Source organism: Carlito syrichta, unplaced genomic scaffold (assembly GCF_000164805.1).
Source record: "Carlito syrichta isolate Samal-C Ts95f unplaced genomic scaffold, Tarsius_syrichta-2.0.1 Scaffold301940, whole genome shotgun sequence".
NCBI classification, from domain to species: Eukaryota; Metazoa; Chordata; class Mammalia; order Primates; family Tarsiidae; genus Carlito; species Carlito syrichta.
In genome coordinates, this window is record NW_007246036.1 from 263,988 (window position 1) to 288,855 (window position 24,868).

The 24,868-nt window shown below is 35.6% G+C and overlaps 1 protein-coding gene across 1 annotated transcript in view; it reads left to right on the forward strand.

Annotated features, from left to right (window-relative positions):
* Positions 1 to 223: 223 nt before the first annotated feature.
* Positions 224 to 24,868, forward strand: part of LOC103258038 (ZW10 interactor) — a gene marked incomplete at its 3' end in the record, with an annotated part of 108,320 nt that continues 83,675 nt past the window's right edge. Inside the window, exons 1-7 of the mRNA XM_008055744.2 lie at positions 224 to 306; positions 1,444 to 1,534; positions 1,682 to 1,805; positions 1,970 to 2,136; positions 2,289 to 2,345; positions 2,876 to 3,018; positions 3,099 to 3,290. Coding sequence (XP_008053935.2) covers positions 266 to 306; positions 1,444 to 1,534; positions 1,682 to 1,805; positions 1,970 to 2,136; positions 2,289 to 2,345; positions 2,876 to 3,018; positions 3,099 to 3,290 — 815 coding nt within the window. The remainder of the gene's footprint in view (positions 307 to 1,443; positions 1,535 to 1,681; positions 1,806 to 1,969; positions 2,137 to 2,288; positions 2,346 to 2,875; positions 3,019 to 3,098; positions 3,291 to 24,868) is intronic.

Genomic DNA, 24,868 nt, shown 5'->3' on the forward strand with positions numbered 1-24,868 from the left:
ATATCACGCCCTACCTCCAGTTTCCAGCACCGCCTACCCGCTGGTGCGCAGGCGCAGAACCGTGCGCGTCCGGCAATAACTGCGCCTGCGTCCACAGCGCCCCCGCCTTGCGCAAGTCTGTGCCGACCAATTAGAGTGCACAGTGGTCCTTGATTCCCGCCCACTGACCCAACAGCCAATCGCCTGCCTCGGCGCGCAGTCCGCGGTAAATCCAAAGTAAACCTAGGGCCTTGTGGGAAGGTAGTTGATCGCGGCGACTGGAAGGATGCAGGCCGCTGAGTCTGAGGTGGAAGCAACAGCCCTGGAGTAAGTGTTTGCGGCCGAGTGGCGGCTCGGGGCGGGCCTGGGCGGACTTAGAAGGCCCCTCTGTGTAGCTGTTTGGGTCTGACTCCGCCGTGCAGTGTTCCTGACCCCAGCTCCGGGCGGGCCTGAGCGGACCTAGTAAGCCCCCACGTACAGCTGTTGGGGTCTGACTCCGCCGTGCCATGATCTTTACCCCAGCTCGAGGCGGGCCTGGGCGGACTTAGAAGGCCCCTCTCTGTAGCTGTTGGGATCTGACTCCGCTATGCAGTGATCCTCACCCCAGCTCGGGGCGGGCCTGGGCCAGAAGGGCCCTACGTACAACTGTTGGGGTCTGACTCCGCCCTGCAGTGATCCTGACCCCAGTCACCAGTCTTCGGTCCCTGAGGTGGCCCTGCCCCACTCCAGGAGGGCAGCCTCTGAGCGACTGTTCGCCGCTCCTCACAGGCACACACGACCCCGGGGTTGTACTTTAGAAGGGGACGGTTCCATCCCTGTCCGCCCTCCACGTCGTTTCGCGAGCCGCACCGTTCTAACAGAATTTCCGTCCCCAAGAGACATCCTGAAAGGGCCTTTTAATTTCTGTTTTCTCTTGCCCCAACACACGTTCCCAACCGGTGATTCTATCCCTATCCCTGCCCCCTAGGTGACTGCTCTGGTCCCTAACAAAGAAAATCCCTAAAACCAAGGCATCCGACCCTCTGCCTGAGTTCTTCATCACCTATTCTGAGATCCTGCCCCATGGTTAGTGCTCTCTGGCAAGAGGGGTCCCGAGTCCCCTTTATTCTTCCCCTTCTCATTATTCTTCTCTTTCCTGCATATCTCTCTGCCTGGTCTTAGATCTTGCCTCAAACGGTTTCTCTCTCGGGAGACACTCTCTATTTGAAATAAAAAGCCCCTCGCCACACTCCTTATTCCCTAGCCTTAGCTTTTTCCTTGGGCACTTATTTTCACCAAATTGTCCTTCATGTTCACACTATTCCTGATCCCACACTGTAAACCCGTCTGGCCCTTGTGTAGGCCCTGGTTGAGGTGAGACTCTCAGCCCTGATACATTCATTCACATATGTGCATGTACACACACATACTCTAAAACTAGTACCCCAGGAGACTGAAGTTCCTCATGTTTCCTTGCCCCTCCAGGGTCCTGGCTGAGGTGGAAGGCATCCTGGAGCCTATAGGCCTACAGGAGGAGGCAGAACTGCCAGCTAAGATCCTGACTGAGTATGTGATGGTATGTACCAAATGGGAGCCAATGACTGATTGGACCTGTATTCAGGTACTCGGTAGCATTGGTGGAGAGTTGACTGGAAGGCAACATCACTGGTCTATAGTACAAGGAGGTAAGGATGTTCCCTGCCTCTATCCTTCCTCTGAACAGGACTCCCAGAAGAAAGATAGGCTGCTCTGTAGCCAGCTTCAGGTAGTGGACTTCTTGCAGAACTTTCTGGCTCAGGAAGATACTGCCCAGGGCTTGGACCCCTTGGCTTCTGAAGACACAAGCCGTGAGTATATGGATTGGGATAGGGGATGGCCTGAGTGAGGAAGGAAGGAGAATGTCAGTTAGGCTCCTTACTTGGCTGATGGGAAGACTGAGGCCCAGTGTTGCAAGGAGGCAAACTGGCAGACCATCTCCCTTCATGCCCTCATTCCTGGTGACTTTTCTCAGGACAGAAGGCAATTGCAGCTAAAGAACAATGGAAAGATCTGAAATCCACTTACTGGGAGCACGTGGAAGCCATCAAAAGTGCCCTGACCCAGGTCCTGATGAAAACAGAAGAGGCCCAAAGGAAGCAGACACAGCTCAAAGAAGTCCTTGAGCAGCTTCAGGCCAAGGTGCACCCAGGAGCCTCGAGTGGAGTGAGGGAAGGGCAGGCAGATGAAAAGAGGGAAAGAATGAGCAAGCTGGGTTCAACCCACTTGCCACTTCCCAAAATTCAACTGGAAAAATATGCTTCTCCCTGTCCCCTTTCCTTGCTTCTCTGCAGAAGCAAATGGCCATGGAGAAACTCAGAGCAGCCCAGAAGAAATGGCAGCTGCAACAGGTAGGTTCAACCCTTTGGGATAATATCTCTTCCCACTACCATGTCATTGGGTAGGCTATGCCGTCTGTCTAAAAAAACTTTCATTTTGTTTTCTTATTTGAGGCATTACAGTAAAAATACCAATATAGGCTTGAATTAAGCATCACTTATCATTTCATAACTTGGCAGGTCACCTGAAATTTTCTGTATTTCTTCGTCTGTGAAATTGAGGCAATAATAGTACCTCCCCTATAGAGTTACTAACATGATTAAAAAATCAGTATAGCAAGTGCTTAAAATATTACCTGGCACATAGAAAACTAAATAGACTTTATAATCATCTTGGTGCCTCTTCCTCTGAGAATTCTCATCCTAGAACAGCTCTTTCTGATCCTGCCTTTTCTCTAGGACCCTGCACCTGCCTGAGGTGAATAGGGTCCATCTATCTGTCAGTGAGTTTGAGCCCCGAGCTAGATCTAGGCTGGAGGGCTTAAATGAATAACTCTAAGGCTTCAGCATCTGATTCACATCTGTACATTCATGATTGGCAGGAGAAGCATCAGCAGCGTCTGGCAGAGGTTTTGGCAGAGGTGAGGGAGCGTCAGACAGGAACTCAGCAGAAGCTTGAGCATCTGCATCAGGAACTTGGAACCCTGAAGCAGCAGGCAGGACAGGAGCAGGAGAAGCTGCAGAGGTGAAGCTGGGAGCATGGGCTGCACACGCAGAATGGTCCACCTGGTATCCCTTTCCTTTACACTTACCTCCCCCTTCCAGGCACCAGATCTTCCTCCGGCTGCTGTATACCCTGCAGGACAAGGCAGAGGCGGAGTTACAACAGGAGCTGGATCTCCCTGAGGATAAACCACAGCACTTGATACAACCCCAGAAGCAGACAGAGGACACCATGGGGAGAGACAATGGTGTGTCCGCCAAGGTGAATGAGAGGTGGGACAGATGGGCAGACAGGTAAAAAGAAAAGCGGGGAGATCTGTCTTACCCTCTGTCCATATGGTATTTCACCAAGGCTGATGGCCTGCAACCTACTAGAGATGCAAGCTTGCCATGGCTCCCTGGGAAACAACAGCATGGGGAAGAATCCTAAAACACTTCAGACTCCAGCTCAGGCATTGATGTGTCTGTGCTGGAAGTGTGGAGAGAGGGAGTTCCTCTGCTATACCCCTCTGAGTCTCTGCTCTGCTGTCGTTATAGCAGATGGGAGGTGGGGAGGAGGAATGAGTTTATGCTATGGTTGAAACTTAACACCTCATTTTCATGCCCAGTCTACCCAGAGCTAATCCCTCTCTTTCTCTTCCCCAGTCCCCTGGCCTAACCTCAGTGCAGGATGGACTGTGAACTCCTGAATAGAACCTGATTTCTGACCACAACCCAGGTGTGGGCAAGCTCTGGCATCTGTGGATTAAAAAGCCCTGGGATTTCTCTCAGTTGCCTGTTTATCTTCATCTGCTGTTGGGAAGAACTACAGACTCCTAAAAACCAACAATATGACGAGCTGGGACTGGTGTGGATAGAGGGTGTGCATATTATGAGGGGCCCCTGGCCTGGGTCCTCAGGGGTTGCTTACTCATATATATGATGCAGATATGCTGTGCTTGATTCAAGAGGAAGAGAATGCTTTATGCAGGTGATTATATGTGGGAAGATAATTTTATTCACTAATCCAAATTTTATTCATGGATCCAAATGTTTGTTGAGTTCTTTCTTTGTGCTGGTGAACCAGAGCTATAACTCTGAGTTCATCTGACTCTGTGTTTTTGTTGTAAATGCTTGTTTTTGTCAGATGATAGACTCATATTTGTATCTTTGCTTTCTCAAATAAACATTTAAAGTCAAATTTCTTCTGATTTTCTCTAATTATTTTCACAGTCATTCAGTTTATAGCATTTTCTATTTTCTCTTGTAATTATTTCATTGATTCATGAGTTTATTTTAAAAATAATTTGATTTACTATGATTTTGAGAGGATAATCTTACTGAGTTTATTCTAATTTGGTCAGAAAATGTCATCTATATAACAAAACTTTGAAATTTGCTATGGGAACTAATTATAGTCTTGATTTGGTCTTATTTTTAATGTTTTAGGTGGGTTTGGAAAGAATGAATACTTTATAATTGTGTCATATTTTCTATATATCTATTAGATTCTGTTTTTTAAATTTATATTTTCTACATACTTCATTATTGTTCTATGAGTATCACCTGAAATGCATTCAAGTCTCTATAAAAGTAAATTTATTTGTCTTTATAGTTCTGTTAAATTTGTTGGCGTGGTTTGCAGTTACTTGATTAAGCTACTTTATAATTAATATGTACTAATATCAATATTAAGGTTTAATATTAAGATTTACACTTATATCTTCTGAACTGAACTTTTACTATTGTGTAGTAGCCTACTTTATCTTTAGACTAGTGTATTAACCTTGAAATCTAATAGTGTTAGTCTAACTTTACCAGTTCTTTTGATTATTCTTCGCTTGACATATCTTTCCTCTTGAATTTTAGTTTTTTTGTTTTTTTTTTTGAGTTGGAGTCTCACTCTGTCACCCAGACTGGAGTGCAGTGGCCGGGAGCAGCCACTGCAGCCTCGACCTGCTGGGCTCTGGTAATCCTTCCACCTCAGCCTTCCAAGTAGCTGGGGCTACAGGCGTGCGCTATCACACCCAGCTAATGTTTTTTTAAATTTATTGTAGAGAAGAGATCTTGCAAAGTTGCCTAGGTGGGTCTCAAACCCGCAGACTCAGGCAATCCACTCACCTTGGCCTTCCAAAACGCTGGGATTACACGCTGAGCCACCAAGCCTGGCGAATTTTAATATTTATGTTTCATCTTGTCTTTATCCTTTTAAAAAAAATTTTTATTTTAAAGATATGGGGTACAATTCAGGGTTAAGTATGCAAAAGTTCATTATGCAGGTACCGTTGTTGATGAGATGTTCCCCACTCACCCCCTGGAAGAATCCTACTATTGCCTGTCCTGCCCCCTGCTCCTCCCAGCAATTTCTCATTACTGACAATCCTTTTCTTATAGTATTACAATAATTGTTCAAGGTCCACTTATGAGTGAGAACATGTGATACCGTTATTTCTGTAATAGATCACTCAGTATTACAGACTCTAAGTCCATCCAAGTTGCTGTGAAGTTCATAATTTTGTCCATTACGTCTGCGTAATATTCCATCTTGTATATTTACCACATTTTTTTAAAGCCAGTCCTATTTTGATGGACAATGTATATTTCATTGAAGTATGATTGTTTTTATGAACTTATTCTTCCAAAGGAGAAGACAAATATCTGCAAAGTATGTAGAATTATTAGTCTTAATCTCAGAAGTTTCTAGTAACTTTGAAAATGGAGTAACTATTTTCACACTTAATTTTCTTCCGTTTTAGAACCTTTCTGAAGTTAATACACTTTATTCCTGCCTTATAGAATTCATGTAATTTCTATTACATGTTTATGTCTCCTTTTTGAGACTGTTTTCCTTTATCCCCGTTTTCTTTTTCTTACCATATTTATCACTCGTATATATGGCATTTTAAAATGTTATTTTTAAAAAAATTCAGTTTCATAATGTTTGTCTTTATGATTTTGTATTTGTGTTAATTTTTTCATTCCCTTTCTTGTTTTTTATGTATTCCTTTTATGCCTTCTAGTTTTATTTATGTTTTATTTTTTATCATTGTGTTCTCATTTTGTTTATTTTTTTTTGGTTTGGATGCTCTGCTAGTTTAGCTTTCAAGGTTAATGAAATCTAAAGTTCTAAAGAATCTTGATCTTCTTAAACAAGAAATGAAACAGAAGGCTTTCAGCATTGTCAGATCATCTGCCTTTAGCTACTAAAGTATTTTTATCCAATTTACCTCTAGTCTATGTGTTCTCATAAATTAGACTTTAAAATTTATTTTACACTGTCAGTGCTCTATATTTACTCATTTATTTACCATTTTTGCCTGCATTATCTTTACATTTTGACTTTCACGTGGGATAATTTTCTCATCTGAAGTAAACGTCCTGGAATTTCCTTTAGTTAGGGTCTGGATGCATAATGTTTTAGTTTTTCTTAGTATGAATATATTTTTATTTCATTCTCATTCTTGAAAAATATTTTCATTATGTAGAGAATGCTTGGTAGACAGGAAGTTTCACTTAACATGTTGATTATATTACCTCATAGTCATCTGGCTTTCCTTGTTGCTGATAGGAAGTCAGCTACCAGTGTAAAAGCCCTTTCTAATGACATCTTTTACCTACTGGCCACCTATAAAATCCTCTATCTTTGATACTCCGTGGTCATCTTATATAATGAATAGTTTGGAATTCTGGTTTACTTATTCATTCATTATGCTTGTAATTAGTTGGGTTACTTTATCTGAAATTGCCAGTCTTTGAACAATTCTGGAATATTTTCAGCTTTATCTCTTTAAAAAGTACTTTTACCTCTTTTATATTAGCTTCTTGTAAGATACCAATCAGACATTAATTAGATTTTCTAGCATTCTTTATGTCATGTAAACTTTGTTTTGTATATATCATTGCTCTTTCTCTCAAGATTACATTCTAGATACTCCCTATGTCTATTCTGTTAAATGCATAGTCAATCCTTATTTCATCATCAGTTTCTTAATTTTTGAATTTTTGTTTTTATTTCAAGAAGTTGCTCTGTAAGCCAGTATTTATCATTGCTCTTTCTCTCAAGTTTACATTTTAGATACTCCCTACGTCTATTTTGTTAAATGCATATAGCCAATCTTTGTTTCATCATCCGTTTCTTAATTTTTGAATTTTTGTTTTTTATTTCAAGAAGTTGTTCTGGCTTACATTTTCAGCTTTTCTTTTTATTATCTTAAATATAATATATATAGACATTTTGTTATTTTGTTGGAAAGGCTCATAATTCACAACTTTATGGGCTTAAATCTTGTACTAAAATATTCCATACTCCCTGTTTATTAGTATGGTTTATGTAGTTTTACCTATGAGCTGTCCATTTTTCCTGAATTTTATCTTCAAGGCCTGGTAACAAATTGGGAAGACTTGTATTTACTTCTGCCAATAGCTTTTGGTCAGTACCAATATAACATTTAGAAAACTTTGTATGTTTTTTTTTTTTCTTTTTTTTTTTTTTGAGTTGGAGTCTCACTCTGTCGCCCAGACTGGAGTGCAGTGGCTGCTCCCGGCCACCGCAGCCTCGACCTGCTGGGCTCCGGCGATCCTTCCGCCTCTGCCTTCCAAGGAGCTGGAATTACAGGCATGCGCTACCACCCCCGGCTGAGTTTTTTGATTTATTGTAGAGATGAGGTCTCGCTGCCCAGGCGGGTCTCGAACCCGCGGGCTCAGGCAATCCACTCACCTCAGCCTCCCAAAGGCGCGGGATTACAGGCTGAGCCACCGAGCCCGGCAACTTTATATGTTTTTAGTGTATCTTACATCTATGTGCTATGCTATTTTTCACTCCTGCTGTTTGCATGTTTTCTTTTTCTCATTAGTATTTCCCAGAGGCTTTTTTTTTCTATTGTATTTGTTTTTCAAAAGCACAAGCTTTAACATTACTTTCTTTAATATTGCTTTTAATATGTTCTTTTAATTATTTTCCTATTGTCTTCATTATTTCCTTCTTTCTTTTGATTTGTTTTCAATATTCATATAGTTTTTAAAAACTATATTTAATGGGTACATATTTTTGCATATTCTAATCAATGCTTTAAGTATGCACATTTTTATTTGACTACTATAAGAATATTGCATATATTTTAACACATAGACTTAGAGTTTTGTATGAGATTTCACAGAAATCACACTCAAATAGGCACTTTATATTATAACTTCTGTTCCATTCATCTTTTCCAAAATAACTCTTTTCTGACAAAGTTCTAAACATTGAAAATCCTCTAACACATCACATCACATTGCAACCAATCTTTCTGCCCTTTTTCATCCAACCAGTTGGTACTGCTAATTTCCAGAAATGCAGTATGACAGATAAAACTTGTTTAGGATACTATCCTACAGTTCTTTATTGAATGCCTTCTATATTTATGTGACTTATTTCTGTCTAGTCATCCTGGATAGTGTCAGCAAAGCTGGCATCTCTTGTTGTATTTCACTCCTAATATTCCACCCTGCCTTAACAAGACAGGCTATTTTTGGCTATTTTTTATTTCTTATAGTGCTAAGATTGTACTTTTTGTTGATCAATGAAGGTCTTGAATATTCCTAAAAATGAACGCCTTTTCTTCTCTGTGCTACCAGAACATATGCATGTAAATTTGGGCTTGTATATTTTATTGAAGTATGATTGTTTTATGAACTTATTCTTCCAAAGGAGAAGACAAATATCTACAAAGTATGTAGAATTATTAGTCTAAATCTCTGAGAAGTTTCTATTAACTTTGAAAATGGAGTAACTATTTTCACACTTAATTTTCTCCCATTTTAGAAGTTAATACACTTCATTCCTGTCTTATAGAATTTATGTAATTTGTATTGCTTGTTTATGTCCCCTTTTTTGAGCCTCTTTTTCTCCCATTTATGCATAAACTTTTCAATATGAACAAAATGTGAAATTCAACAGATTGATTTCGTTAGTATTCTGAGCCCAGTCTTTAAATAACCCTTTTGATACTTAAAATGTTGGGCTCTGGGGAACATATTGTTTGGGTTTGTAATTCATTAATCAACAAACATGCCTCACTAATAAACTTTACTCTTGAAACTCAATAACCTAGGTATTAGATCTGGAATCAACATCTATTATATTTGGTTTGAGGCCTTTTTAAAGCTGTCATTTTTGAGAGGTATAAATTCTTCTATTTATGTTGTTTACTTTATAACTTAACAAAATGATAAAAAATTTTAATCTTTTTGTTTGTTTGTTTGTTTTTGTTTTTGTTTTTGTTTTTTTTTGAGTTGGAGTCTCACTCTGTTGCCCAGACTGGAGTCCAGTGGCCGCTCCCGGCCCCCGCAGCCTCGACCTGCTGGGCTCCGGCGATCCTTCCGCCTCAGCCTTCCAATTAGCCGGAATTACAGGCATGCGCTACCACGCCCGGCTGATTTTTTTTTTTTTTTTTTTTTTTTTTATTGTAGAGATGAGGTCTCACTGCCCAGGTGGGTCTCGAACCCGCGGGCTCAGGCAATCCACTCACCTCAGCCTCCCAAAGGTGCGGGATTACAGGCTGAGCCACCGAGCCCGGCTAAAAAAATTTTAATCTTTATAGAGCTCTACAATATACAAATATTACATTTTAGATGCCATATTCATAAAATTTTTAATTTTAAATGGTCAGGTGGACTCTAGCAAACACATTCAAGATATGCATAAGTCATTTCATCATGCATTTTATAGTAATTATACCTAAGTGCAGGAATTGATGATTATTAAAATGGATAGATTACTGGATACCTAAAATCATGTTTTGAGATAGAAAAAAGAAAGGAAAATTCAGAACTGGTTTTAGAAGATGATAGGACTTCTAGAACTATAAGATTATCACTAAAAATTTAAAATAAATTAACCATAAAATACATATAATTTAGTTCACAAATATTTGTTCTGTTTATATGTACTATAAAAATTCATAAAAACAAACGAGGTGAAAGAATAATTTGTTTTAGGAGAAACTGAGTTTGCTTAAAATATTCTGTATATTGCCATTTAAATAAAATATATAAAATTGTATTGCAAAACTTTGGGTCTAATTTTGTAATTCATAAACAGCAAATGTCAAATTAATTAATCTAAATATTGATATTAACTTTTCAACCTTGTATAACTAGTCATCGAATAATAACTTATGCTTCATGTGTGTATTTGAAACAAAATGCTTTTCTTTGGGGAAAGAGGCCTATACACATCTCTATACATATGAGGCCTAGATTACTCTAATCAAATACTCTAGAAATAAGAGGAATTTTAAATATGTATTTACTGAAAACCAGCATTATCCCCAGTTGTTTTATTCTGTTTTAGACTGCTAGGGGAAGACACATGGGTTTCTAGCTTGAAAACTCTACTGTTAGTAATGACTATAATGCCTGATTTTGTTCCAGTGTGCCATTTTCAACAGGAGAAAGGAATAAAAGAAGGAAAGAAATGATAAATTCAGTAGGAATATTTTATCATAAAAATATTAATATATAACATGTATATATGATATACAAGTATATATGCATATGTGTGTATATATGACATGATACATACATACTTGGCAGGGAGAATGCAGATAAGATGGAGAAAGTGGGAATAACTACTTGAAGAGTATTAGGCTTATTTTGAAACACTCTGATCCTGTCATTAACCATTTGCTCTCCTAAAAGAGCTTAGGAGAGCAACCTGAGGATTGTTTTCCTGAGAAAGGAACTCAGAAATGAGAAATGAAAGTTTCAAGCTTTAAGACCAGGAAGGTAAATTTCTATGTTTATGAAAATAAACACAAAACTGTAACCATCAGTTCTATGGGGAAATTGGCCAGTTTCAATTTTATGAGACATTGAATGTCAGCAATATGCTGAATGTAAGTTTTGAGAATTAAAATGACCAACCAAACAAAAACATATATTTATTTATTATTTTCAAGGACTAAAAATCAGGACATTTTTGCAGCACCAAGGATAATCAGTAATCTGTAATACTAGGCAGAGGATGCATCATGAGTGAAGTGCAGGAAGTGAGAGACTGGCAAAATCAGGAATGCAAGTGGCAAAGCACAGCTTAGAGAAGAGGATGTAAGGGAGGAAAGGGAGTAGTGAGTTCATGAGAGCTTTTATCTTTACCCCGAAAGCAATAGGGAGTCCAAGTCTTTACCCCAAAGCCATGGAAACCTATTGAAGAAGTTTCCTACTTTGCCAAGAAATTTCCCACTGCAATTTAACATATGGAAATTGTCAGGGAATCATGCTATCAATGAGCACCTTTATGAGTTCTGGGCAGAATGCACATTTAGAAAGCAGTACAAATGCTTCCATCTTCCTGAAGTAAACCCATCTCCCTGAGTAATCATTGCATATTATTGGGACTTGCTATAATGACGGCAGCAAAGGAACAGAAATCCATTCAGGCAATTAGATATACTAAAGCAACATTGGAGTGGTACCACAATGGAGCTTCTATTTTGAAATCTTACTGCTTAAATGTTGCTACTTAAAAAGAAGTTGCTACTTAAAAATACAGTGAAAATAATTATGAATGGCTGCATATTGTATCCACCAAAATAATCCCTAAAGTAGTTCAATGACACTATTAGTCCTGCATGGTAACAGTTAGCAATGAAAACAAATACCTCTCCCAGAGCTCATGACTTTCTGAGAACATTGGAAAGTATTCTCAGCAACGCAAAATCATTGTGCCTCAGTAATTGCTTCTTCAGTAAGGTTTTGGGGACTAGCAATTGAAAATAGGAGGGAAAAAAGGAAACATGCATGATGCAAAATGTTTATATCAATAAAGAGTAGTGATTGTTTCACATCAGTTAGCTTAATGAGTAAGATTTTTCAATAATATCCTATGACTATTATAATAACTTTGGTTTTAACAATCATGTCCAACAATATTCAGACATTATTGGAATCTAAACATAAGAGGAGCTACATATTAGGTGTCTATGTCACCCTTGGCACTATTTTATTTGACTAAAAACAAGCTTGCAAAATTGTTTAATTTATCCTCTCCACTCCTACCTCCTTTCCTAGAATTTTCAGGAACTAATTTACTAACTTAAATTCAATTCTTGGTGTGGTAGTCGTGGTGGTGATTTGAAAGAGTGCAAGTTCAAACTGGGCATGGTGCCTCAAGCCTATAATCCCAGCACTTTGGGAGGCTGAGGTGAGAGGATTGCCTAAGCCTCGGGGTTCGAGACCAGCCTGGACAACTTAGTAAAACCTCATCTCTACAACAAATTAAAAAAAAATCATCCGGGCATGGTAGTGTGTGCCTGTAGTTCCAGCTATTTGGAAGGCTGTGGTGAAAGATTGCCTGAGGCCAGCATTTTGAGGCAGTGGTGGCACTCCTGCCTGCGTGACAGAGTAAGACTCCAACTCAAAAAAAAAAGCAAAAAGTGCAAGTAGTTAAAAAAAAAAGATAACAAAAGGAAAGGCTAATAAATAGGTAATCTAATACTCATCATTATATATTGCATACATTTTATATAGCTGACAAACTAAAACCATGGGATTCCATGTCCCTCAAGACATAACTTTTTTTTTTATATCTAAATGATTAAATGGCTTAGGACTTTGTGCTACATTTTATGTGTCAGTAAAAACTTGGCCCCCAATTAGTAGGATGTCATTTAAGGGAAATGTATTCATTAAGTTACCCTTTCAAAAAATAGTGTTTTCTATTAATGTTATAATGTTTAATATTTTGTAAAATTAGGTTATAAAGCTGTTTGACTTTTCTAGTCAGGTATCTTGAGTGTCATATATTTTAAAAATAATATATGCAGTTACTACATTTAAACTGTTTAATCAGGCATCATTCTCTCTTCATAATTTAATTTACTTTGCATTATTTTTAAAGGACTTATTTAGTTCAATTATGAAGACACCTGGAAGCTACAGGAAACTCATCTAACTTTGTTGTAGTTCTGATTGCTATCAGCAGTTTGCTATTTTTTTTTTTTTTAACCTGAGTTTCCTGTTAATTTGTAATGAATGTAAATGACAGCCAGGGACATTTCTAAGTTTTGTATGAGGAGAAGTAGTCACACTTAGTTCTCTCTTAGAATTCAAGAGATACTTGCTTTTTTATGTCTTCATTTGATGATATTAAAGTTTTGTGAGAGTGTACTTTTCAATTCCATCTTGGTCAAAGTCATTTTCTTATATGCTTAATTATATGAAATTATATTCAGGTCATTGTAATCAGTTATGTTATTGTGAGGCTGTGCCATTCATCCTTCAGTTCTTAAAATTTGTTGTGCAATGGAGTCACAAGCTGATTTTAACACGCAGAGTTCAGTCTTCTTTTTGGGAGATTGTAATTTTCAATTTCTGGTTTAGATTTGAAAAGTTAACGAACACCTCAGGTGATTCTAGTGTAGTGGATTTCCCCTTTTGTGAGAAACACTACACTATTCTCATTAAGACTGAAACATATTACCAACTCTCTAGACAGTATGTTAGAGTATGAAACAACAGACATGCACATTCTGAAAAGTATTAGAGGTCTAGGAAGTAGTTTAGTGTGCTGGTATGCTAGGAAGAGTTGGATGTGACATAATGATAGGAGGACTACTTTCTGGCAGAAGTCTGGAGTCAAAAAGTTATGCAGTCTAAGGCAGAAAGCTGTTGTTGACAATAGAATAATAAGAGAGAAACCAGGCCATTGCCTTGCTGAGCTATGGTGTGGCCATGGGCTCTTTGAGCTATGGCCAGGCCATGTTTTCCTAAGTTTTGGCCCCCTCCCCTCCCTTGGAGAGGTGAATCTTCTCTTTTCTCTTTCTCTAATTTACTTTTGAATAAAGTATATTTTCTAACCTAAAAAAAAATAAAAAAAGAAGAGAGAGAAAGCAAACTTCTGCTTGAGAGTGTTTGGGCAAAATAATACTGTTATGAAATACATACATGTACACACACACACACACACACACATACACACACACATACACACACACACCACAAACACACATACACACACACACAATGGCCTGAAAAGCAGATGAGATTGGTAAGGTAAATAAAAAATTTTGTTTTGTTCTCAAAATAAATAAACTCAGAAAATGTAAATATTTATCTATGAAGAGATACATTAACCAATTTACTGGCTGTTCACCAAACTCACAAATTCACATAAACTCACACGTCTTTTGGAGGTAGGTTTAGCCATAAGAATGGATTATAGCCAAAAGGATGTGGGCAGAAATGATACATGCCATTTTCAAGCCTGACTCATGAAATCCTCCCACAAGCCATCTTCTATTCTTTTTCTCTGTCTATTGGCTAAAGGGAGAAGACATTGAAGACCGTTAGAAAAGTAGAGCCACAAAGTGCAGAGAACCTGGGTCACTACTTGGGAGAAAACAGCCTAAGTAAGAGCAACTGCTTTGGACTACTCTGTAAATTAGGAGTAAAATAAAAAAGCCTTGTATTATATGAACCAGCTGAACTACTGAGATTGTTATATATCTTAAACCTTCTTAACCTATTCCGATTCCCCTAGGCAATATTCCAGTAAAATCCCCTTTAACCAATAGTGGTGATAATTAAAAATAAATAAACACTTGTTGGATTGGAAGAAACTACTCCTTGAAGAATTTTTATCTCCAGTTTGTTTATTTATTGCTTTTGTTGCTTTCAGTAGGCTTCAAGTAGAATTTTTGTCAAAGGCAGGGATACTGGTTACATAAAATTACCCATTTTTCCCACCAAAGATGCAAAAATGTGTTACTAAATAGTGCACTAAAATAGTGCTTCACTTGCTATTCTTTCAATCTATCTCATATTTTATACTTAAACTCCAAGATATGCAGTATCTGATTTGATACAGTAATGCTCGCTGAGCTGTTTATAACTTAAAATACATGGCAAATAAAAATATACTTCTGTGTTCTTAGGAACACTGAACAGTTTGAATCATTTTACCTCACATGTAGAAGAATCTCCAAAGTTTATAACCCTGTTAACATGGGTTTTAAAATGACTGACAAATCCTTCTCCTGACACCTTATCAGATAAACATTTTGTTTGGTGGGTTTATAATATTCTCAGCTTCAACCTGTAAACGGGAGAAATTGATAAGTGCTACTTCTGAGTTTGGAATATTTTATTCTTCTGGCTTCTTTGTGACGTTCCTTTTTATCAGTTCCTGCATTTTCTCTGCTTGAGTCATTAAAAAAAAAAAAAAAAAAAAAATATATATATATATATATATATATATGTTTTTGTGCTTCCTCTTTTCTCATGTCACTTGCATGACTTTATGCTGACGTTTTTGTTAGTCTCCTGAAGCCTGAAGAGTTTATGAGGTGAGTTAACCTCTATCATAAGTGGTACTCAAAATTTGTTTAAAAAAAAAATACTTGCAGAATCATGAGTCAACAATTTATTTTAGATTCTATCCTTAAAGAGTTCATGTTTTAAATGGAAAGTTTTATTTCTTTAGGCTACAATGATTTCTTTTAATCTGCTTTCTAATTTTTAGAAGTCACATACCATTTTTTATATTTTAATATTGACTTTGTAATTACTTTCCCAGGCTCTCTCTGCCCTCATTTCTACCCAACCAAACACATACATGAAGAAAAGAACTGTATAGAATGGTAAAGTTTGGGAATAGTTGGTTTTCCTCATTTTTTCCCTTGAACTCATTGTTCTTGAAGAATCTGTTTACCTATAGACAACATCTTTTAATATTATCTTTGCAAAAACTGAATAAAGTAAAAAAATCTCAAATAATTGTCATTTTTATGTGAAAAGTATGATTAATAATAAAAGTGAAATTACTGATTTTCACTTGTATGGTGTTTTAGTGTAATCTTAGATTATCTTGAGACAGTTTAGTTGCTATAGCAATACCTGTTAGAAGTGCAAATGCAAGAAACACTTTAGATAAGAAATGTTTTGATTGTATCTCTTCCTAATTGATAGTCTAGCACTTCTATTATTTTCATTGTTTTTATAACAAGTTAATGGGGTAGATATTTATCAGCATTTAGGAGATATTTTATAGGCACTAAAACTATTACAACTTTATAATGTTATCTTAAAATACAAAATATATTTTAACACTTTGACAAACCATTAAAAAACTATATATATGTATCACAGTTATCTTCAGTGTAGCTCAGTATAAAGATTTCTGCTTCTGCATCTTATCATAAAAAATGGATATTGTATAATAGGTATTCAAAAGTTACTACTTTACAATGTGTGATGATATTTGTGCTCCCTATACTTTTGAACTGTGGTTTGGACTGAATACATCAGGCACTATATTAGCATACATTTATAATTGGAAATGTATAGGGGCAGATGGATCAAGCCTTCATGGTGATCTCCAAACGAGTGAGGAAATCTCATTCCACACTACAAAGTGAAATTCTAAAATATATAGATCTTTGTGTGTGTGTGTGTGTGTGTATGTGTGTGTGTAAAGATATATATATATAACAGCATTTACCATTTTAACCATTTTTAAGTGTACTAATTGGGAGAATTAAGTGCATTCACAATGTTATACAACCATCATCGCAATCCATCCCCAGAACTATTCGCATCTTTGCAAACTGAAACTCCAAACACATTAGGCATCTCCCCCAGCCATCGACAGCCATCATCTAACTGGTATGATTTTGACTGCTTTAGATATCTCATATGAATGAAATCATACAATATTTGTTCTTTTGGGCCTGGATTATTTTATTTAGCATAACTTGACAAGTTTCATCCATGTTGTAGCATATGTTAGAATTTCCTTTTAAGATTGAAAAAAATGTATGTATGCACCATATTTTGTTTATCCATCCACTGATAGACTTTTGTATTGTTTCACCTTTTGGCTATTATAAATAACATTGCTATGCACATGAGTATATACAAATACCTGTATTAGTCCCTGCTTTCATTTACTTTGAGTATATGCTCTGAAGTGAAATTTTTGGATCATATAGTAATTCTATATTTAATTTTTTGAGAAATCATGATACTGTTTTCACAATAACTGTATCATTTTATATTCCTACCAGTAATGCATAAAGGTTTCAATTAATCCACATTATTGCCAACACTTGTTAATTTTTGTTATTTTGACAATATCAAGTCAAATGGGGGTAAAATGACATTTTGCTGTGGTTTTGATTTGCTTTTCCCTTTCAATCCGTGATGTTGAGTTGTTAGGAGAAATGTCTATTCAAGTCCTTTGCCCATGCTTTATTATTTTTTTTGTTATTGTTTTGTTTTTATTTTATATGAGTTGTAGAATTTCTGTATACATTCTGGATATATCAGAATATATGATTGCATATATATGTATATAATATATGCAATCAGATACATGATTGCAAATATTGTCTCTCCTGTGGAGTGTCTATTCTGTTAATCATGTCATTAATACACACATTTTTATTTTTATTTTTGCAGACTTGCTTTTGATGTCTTATCTAAAAAATATTTGCAAAATTAAATGCAATAAAGTTTCCCTATATATTATTTCAAGAGTTATCTTTTCTTTCTTACATTCAGATCTTTGATCAATTTTGAATTAATTTTTTGTATACAAGTATGACGTAAGAACATTCTTTTGCATATAGATATCTAGATATCCTAGTACCATTTGTTGAAAAGACTGACCTTTCCCTATTGAATGGTCTTGACACTCTTGTCAAAAATCACTTAACCATATATGCAGGGGTTTTCTCCTCCATGGTCTCTCTTATTTTTCATTGATCAAGGTGTCTGTCTTTAGTACCACAGTCTTCTGATTATTGTAGCTTTGTAGTCATTTGTGAAATAAAAAGTGTAAGTGCTCTGATTTTGTTCTTTCTTTTCAAAGAAATAGTATTCAGCATACCAATCTTTTGCCTTTTTGGTTAAGTTTATTGCTAAGTGATTTGTTCTTTTTGATGCTAGTGTAATTGGAATTGTTTTCTTAATTTTCTTTTCAAATTATGTATTGTTTATAGAAATATAACTGATTTAGGGGTTTGATTTTTATATTCTGCAACTTTACTGAATTAATTTATTAGTTCTTATCACCTGTTCTCCCCACCCTCATGGAATTTTTAGGATTTCTTATATATGAGATCATGGCATCTGTGAACAAAGATAATTTCATTTCATTTTTCCAGTTTGAATGTCTTTTATTTAATTATCTTGCCTAATTGCTCTATGTATTTCAATACATTTTAAAATATGATCGGGTTGTGAGTGGGCTTTCTTGACTTGTCTGTGGTCTTAAAGGAAGGGCTATTCATTTTTCAGTGTTTAGTATGATGTTAACTGAATGCTTTTCATATGTGGTTTTTATTGTACTGAGGAAGTTTTTTCTATTTTTAATTTGTTGAGTGTTTTATCATGAAAGTGCAATAAACTCTGTCAAATACTTTTTCTTCATTAATTGAGATAATCATGTAGATTTTTTTCCTCATTCTGTAAATATGGTGTATTTCATTGACTGACTTTTATTTTTTGAGTTGTTCTACACTCTATAGGTAAATTTAATTTAATCATTATGAATAATTATTTTAATATGCTTTTGAATTTTTCTTGCTAGTATTTTGTTGAGGATTTTTGCATCGGTATTCATAAGGGATATTGGTCTGTAGGTTTCTGTTTTTGTTTGTTTTTCTTTTATTGTCATTGTCTACCTTAGGTATCAGGGTAATCTTAGCCTCACAGAATGAGTTAGTGTTTCCTCCTCTTCAATTTTTTGAAGGAGTTTGAGAAAGATTGTTGTTAATTCTTCTTTAAATGTGATAAAATTTACTAGTGAAGACATCTGATTCTAGGACTTTTTTCTTTTTTTCCTAGAAGGTTTTGCCTATTGATTAAATCAGCCTAGTAATGGTACACCTGTTTGCATTTTCTATTTCTTTATGATTCAGTCTTGTTAGGTTGTGTGTGTGTTTTAATGTTTAAATTAGTAAATGAGGACATAGACTAGTCAGTTTGCCATCTTGTTGGCATCACCCTTTCAAATTATTTTTATATTTGTGTTATTAGCATGAATGCTGCTCCTCTGTATTCTCTAACTAACTTTCTTTAGGTAAATTTATCTACTTGTGTGTTTTGTTGTATTTTTTTATTTTTTTTTTTAGCATCCTCTGACCACATTCTATCATAGTATCTGAGTAACCAGGGTTACTAACTTGTAGAAGTGTGTCTCAAGAGCATAGTACTCTTTTTAGTTGCATCACGAGAAGAATGTTGTCATCCAAGAAAACCTTTATTAGCAAGTAAGGATTCAGTGGGCAGTTATATAGTCAAATTATATTTTACTTCTTTAACTCTGTTGGGGTTTTTTTAGTTTCTTTTTACAGAGCAATGAAAATCAGTGATTTTAAAATAATATATACTTTCATTTTGAAATATGTAAGTTAATATGTATTTTAAACCTACGAGGTGCAAGGTACTTTCCTATGTAATCTAATGAGTAACAAAGACGTTTTATACAATTTTCTTTGAATGGTGCAAAAAGCCATGTACACTTTTATGTTTCTAAAGCCATGTACACTTTTATGTTTACAGTTTGAACTTTTATAATTTAATCTGAATATTGAAAGTAATCATGGCTTATGTCTTTCCTAACCACTTACCCTAAGTGCCACAACTAGGAAAAAAAACCATACTCAAACACACCTCTTCACACACACGTATTCTAGAAATACTCTATTAAGTGCTTCTTTTTCACCACTACAACTTTTTTTTCTGTTAGGATCTAAAGCTTACATATATTTCTTATAAAAGAACTCCTAAGGATACAAAGGAAGTTTTCAAATGTAAATGTCTTGAGAGCTGTCCTATATAAATTAATGACAGAATGCAATAGTTTATGTAATAAGAACTGACACTTCATCTATGGCCATACCATTCTGAACATGCCCAATCTCATTTGATCCTAGAAGAACTGATATTTCTTGTTTCCCAACCAAGTGTTTTCTTCCATGTTTAAATATTGGGTATAAATCAATGATTAATATTTAAAAAGCTATCTTGTCATTAATAAAGTCAGCGTTTTAAGCTGAAGTTTGCATTTTTTTAGTGGAGAGAGTAGTGAATTGGCTTTTAAGAAACATGAGCTCACATTCTAAGATTGGAAATAACCAACACTAGTATATTTGGGACTCAATAGGCTTATAAAATAAAAGTGTTGAAATAAATGATTTCAAAGATTCCTATAGATCTAACTCTCTGTGATTCTATAATTATATAGTAATTTAAGTTTTGAATGTAGGTACACAATATAAGTGAGAATAAAAATATATTTGAAGCATATTTACCCAAAGAATTTTGAATTAGGTTACCAGAACTCTTTTATAGAAATAGCAAAGAAGGCACTAGGAAAAAATTATTAAAACTTAAGACAATAGAATTAGACTTTAAAACAAATGTGTGTATACCCACGTCTTTCAGAGAATTTTATAGCTTGTCTGTGAACTTTATCCAGAAGGTAAAATAAATCATATCCCTGGGCATATTTCTGAAGAGAATGTTCAATCCTGGCATGAAGGATCTCTGGAGTATGATATTATATAATATAGTTCAAATATCATTTGATTCAGTCCTAGAATACAGTTCAAGTTTTTAATAAAAAGAGATATAAGAATTTGAAAGGAAATCCCACTTTTGCTGTAATAAAATATGGAAGGAAAAGAGCAGTGAAAAACAACTTTAATGTCAATATGTAAGAAACTATATGAAAAATGACAATTTCACACAGAAAACCCTTTCACAAACTGACTGTTTAAATATTTGACAAAATGAGACATTACGTTAATATTGTTTATTGCCTAAAAATTGAAAAAAATTGACTACTTGAGACCTATTGTTTAGCATAGTCATGAAGAAAATTTGTATAAACAAAAGGAGATCCTTCACTATTGTGAGATACTAAGTAAAAAAAAAAATATACCTGAAAGAGCTCCTAGAAGCACACTAAGCATTATAGACTCTCAGTTTACTTGAGATAATATACTTGAGGGATAGCTTCATTTTTTCTTTTTGTTGATATTCTTTCTTATTTGTCTATAATTTATTGTAACTAAAAATTGTAATACTTATAAATGTCTATAATTCATTGTTTTTTGTTTTAGTTTTTTTCTCTTTCTGTTTTTGATAACATTTCTATACTTGCTTTGTTTCTGTTATTTTACTGATTTTTTAAAAATCACAGCTCCCCCTCAATTAAATCTCAAAACTGCAAAAAGTACAGCCCCCAACCCACAGTCCAACTTCAGAACTGAACAAAGCCAGAGGATCCAGATAAGGAAGAATAGGAAAGTGAGCAAACAGAAGTAAAAGCAACTCCACCATCCCTGAACAGCAGAATTAAAGAAGAGGGGGAAAAACTATGGGAGGAAAGAAAATCTACATAAATGAAAAAACAAAAGAATAATATGAGTCTCATACAGACCCCAGGAAGGTCAGACACAGAGAAAAGAGACTTCAGAATACAAACAATGAAGAGCTCCCAGAATGACTAGTCTCAAACTACATACCCAGATATTAAGACATTAATAGAGAGAATAAAAAGAATTGTGGAGAGACAAGAGGGAAATAGGAAGGAGTTGATAACTGAGATAACAGCAGTAAAGAATACTGTGAGTGAAATAAATAACAAACTGATATGCATGGAAAGCAGAATTAGTCAAGCAAAAGAAAGGATCTCAGAGGTTGAGGACCAAAATGTAGAACTAATCCAAACTGTCAAAAACAGAAAAGAAGCTTAAAAAGACAGAACAAAACCTTCAAGAGATGAGTGATCTCTTGATGACTCTGAACCTAAAAGTAAATGGACTTCCTGAGGCAGAAAATGAGACAGAGACCACCCTGGAACAAATATTCCATAAAATTATTCAAGAAAACTTCCCTCATCTCATCAGTGATGTGACCATTCAAACACAAGAGATTCAGAGAACCCCTGTATGACAACAAATAAGAAGACCAACTCCTAGACACATAGTAATTTGCCTAAACAAAGTAGGTATAAAAAAAATTCCTAAAGGCAGCAAGAGTAAAAGATAAGACTACTAGTTTGGATGGTAGCATATTTATCTACAGAAATACATCAGGATAGGAGAGCTTGCAGCCCAATCTTCAAAGTTCTCAGACATAATCAATTTCAACCAAAAATAATCTACCTAGCTAAACTAAGCTTCATCAGTGAGGGAGAATTAAAATCTTTTCCCAGACATTCAATCCCTAAGAACTTATATACCTCTAGAACAGCTCTACAAGAAACATGTAAGAAAGTGTTAAACACAGGAAAAGGGAAAAAGGAGCAACAACGTTCTTCACAAGAGTGCAGGAAAAAGATTGAAAATACACATGAATCAACACAACAATTAAAAGAAAGACAAACAAACAGGAACAGCAACACCTCTATAAGAAACTCTTGACAGGTTTAAACGCTCACATTTCAATAATTAGCCTGAATGTGAATGGACTAAATGCACCACTGAAAAGACATAGAATGGCAAAATGGATAAAATATCATGAGGCAACAATATATTGTCTCCAAGAGATTTGCCTCACCAGAAAGGACACTCACAGGCTGAAAGTAAGAGGATGGGAAGCAAAATTTCAGGTGAATGGAATGCAAAAGAAAGCAGCAATTGTGATCTTAATATCAGACAAATTTGCCTTTAAACTATTAAAAATTAAAAAAGATACAGATGATCACTACATAATGATAAAAGGTTCAATCCATCAACAAGAAATAGCCATCCTAGACATATATGCACCCAACATAGGAGCACCAACTTTCATAAAGTAGCTCCTAGGCAAACTTAAAAAAGATATTGACTCTAAAACTATAATAGCTGGGTACTTTAATACTCTACTCACAACCCTAGCCAGATCATTGAGACAAAAATTCAGCAAGGAGATCCAAATCCTCAATGTGACTCTTAACCAAATGGACTTAATCAATACATACAGAACACTCCACCCAACAACCACAGAATATACATTCTACTCATCATCACATGGAATGTACTCTAAGATCGACCACATCCCTGACCATAAATCAAGCGTAAACAACTCTCATAAGTTTGAAATTCTGCCATGCACTTTCTCAGACCACGGTGGAATAAAAATAAATATCAACACCAACAAAGTTTTCCCAAAAGCCATAAAGACATGGACACTAAACAGGTTGATACTAAGCAACTCCTGAGTCAACATGGATATCAAAACAGAGATTAAGAGACCTGGAAATAAGTGAAAATGATGAAACATCTTACCAAAACCTCTGGGATGCCATGAAATCAGTAGTAAGAGGGGAATTCATATCTCTATAAACATACATGAAGAAAATGGAAAAATCACAAATTACCAGTCTAACAAGTCACCTAAGATAGCTGGAAAGGCAAAAACACCAAAACCCTAACTTCAGCAGAAGACTCCAGACCACCAAAATTAAAGGCCAAATCTGGGACATAGAAGACAAAAAGAGAATACAAAAAAATCAATGAAACAAAAAGTTGGTTATTTGAAAAGATAAACAAGATTGATGTTTCCCTAGATAAACTGACCAAGAAAAAGAGAATAAAAAACCCTAATAAACTCAATCAAAAACACAAAAGATGAAGTCACAACTGACCCTAAAGAAATACCAAAGATTATTAGAGACTACTATGTATGCTTGCATGGAGCCAAACTTGAAAACATAAAGGAAATGGAGGGACTTTCTGAAATCACACACCTCCCCAAGTTAAAACAAGAAGAAATCAAGACCCTAAACAGACCAATAACTTTCAGGAAATTGACTATGTCATAAAAAACCTATCTACAAAAAAAAAAAAAAAAAAAAAGCCCTGGACCAGATGACTTTTAAGGAGAATTCTACAAAACATACAAGGAACTGATACCAATCCTATTGAAAGTATTCCAAGGGATTGAGAAAGATGGAGCTCTTCCCAAATCATTTTACGAAGCTACCATCACATTAATACCCAAACTAGGTAAAGATCCAACAAGAAAGAGAACTACAGGCCAATATTCTTGATGAACATAGATGCTAAAATTCTCAAGATCCTAGCAAACCGGATTCAACAACATGTATCAAAAATTTTCCACCACGACAAAGCAGGCTTCATCTCTGAAATGCAAGGCTGGTTCAACATTTGTAAGACCATAAATGTAATTAAATATATCAACAGATGTAAAAACAAAAACCACATGATTATATCACTAGATGTGGAAAAAGTTTTTGATAAAATCCTACACCCCTCTTGATAAAAAACCCTGGAACATTTAGGTGAAGATAGAACATACTTCAAAATAGTAAGAGCCATCTATGAGAAATCCATAGCCAGCATACTACTAAATAGCCAGAAATTGGAACAATTTCCCCTGAAAAATTTAACAAGACAAGGATGCCCACTCTCACCCCTCCCGTTCAACATAGTTTTGGAAGTCCCAGCTATAGCAATCAGAGAGGAGAAGGAGATCAGGTGATTCAAATAAGAAAAAGGAAATCAAGTTATCCCTCTTTGCAGATGACAAGATTCTATACCTCGAAAACCCAAGAGAATCTGTCAAAAACTTCCTTGCACTAATAAAGGACTTTAGCAAAGTTTTAGGGTGTAAAATAAATGTCCAAAAGACAATCACATTTCTATACAATAATAAACAAACAGAAACTCAAATAAAAAGCACAATTCAATTCACAATAGCCACAAAAAAATGAAATACCTTGACACCTTCTTAACCAGATGCATGAAAGACCTTTACAATGAAAACTACAAAACACTGCTCAAAGAAATCAAAGATAATGCAAACAAGTGGTAAAATATTCCATGCTAATGGATTGGAAGAACCAACTTTGTTAAGATGTCCATTCTATAAGGCAATCTACAGATTTAACACAATAC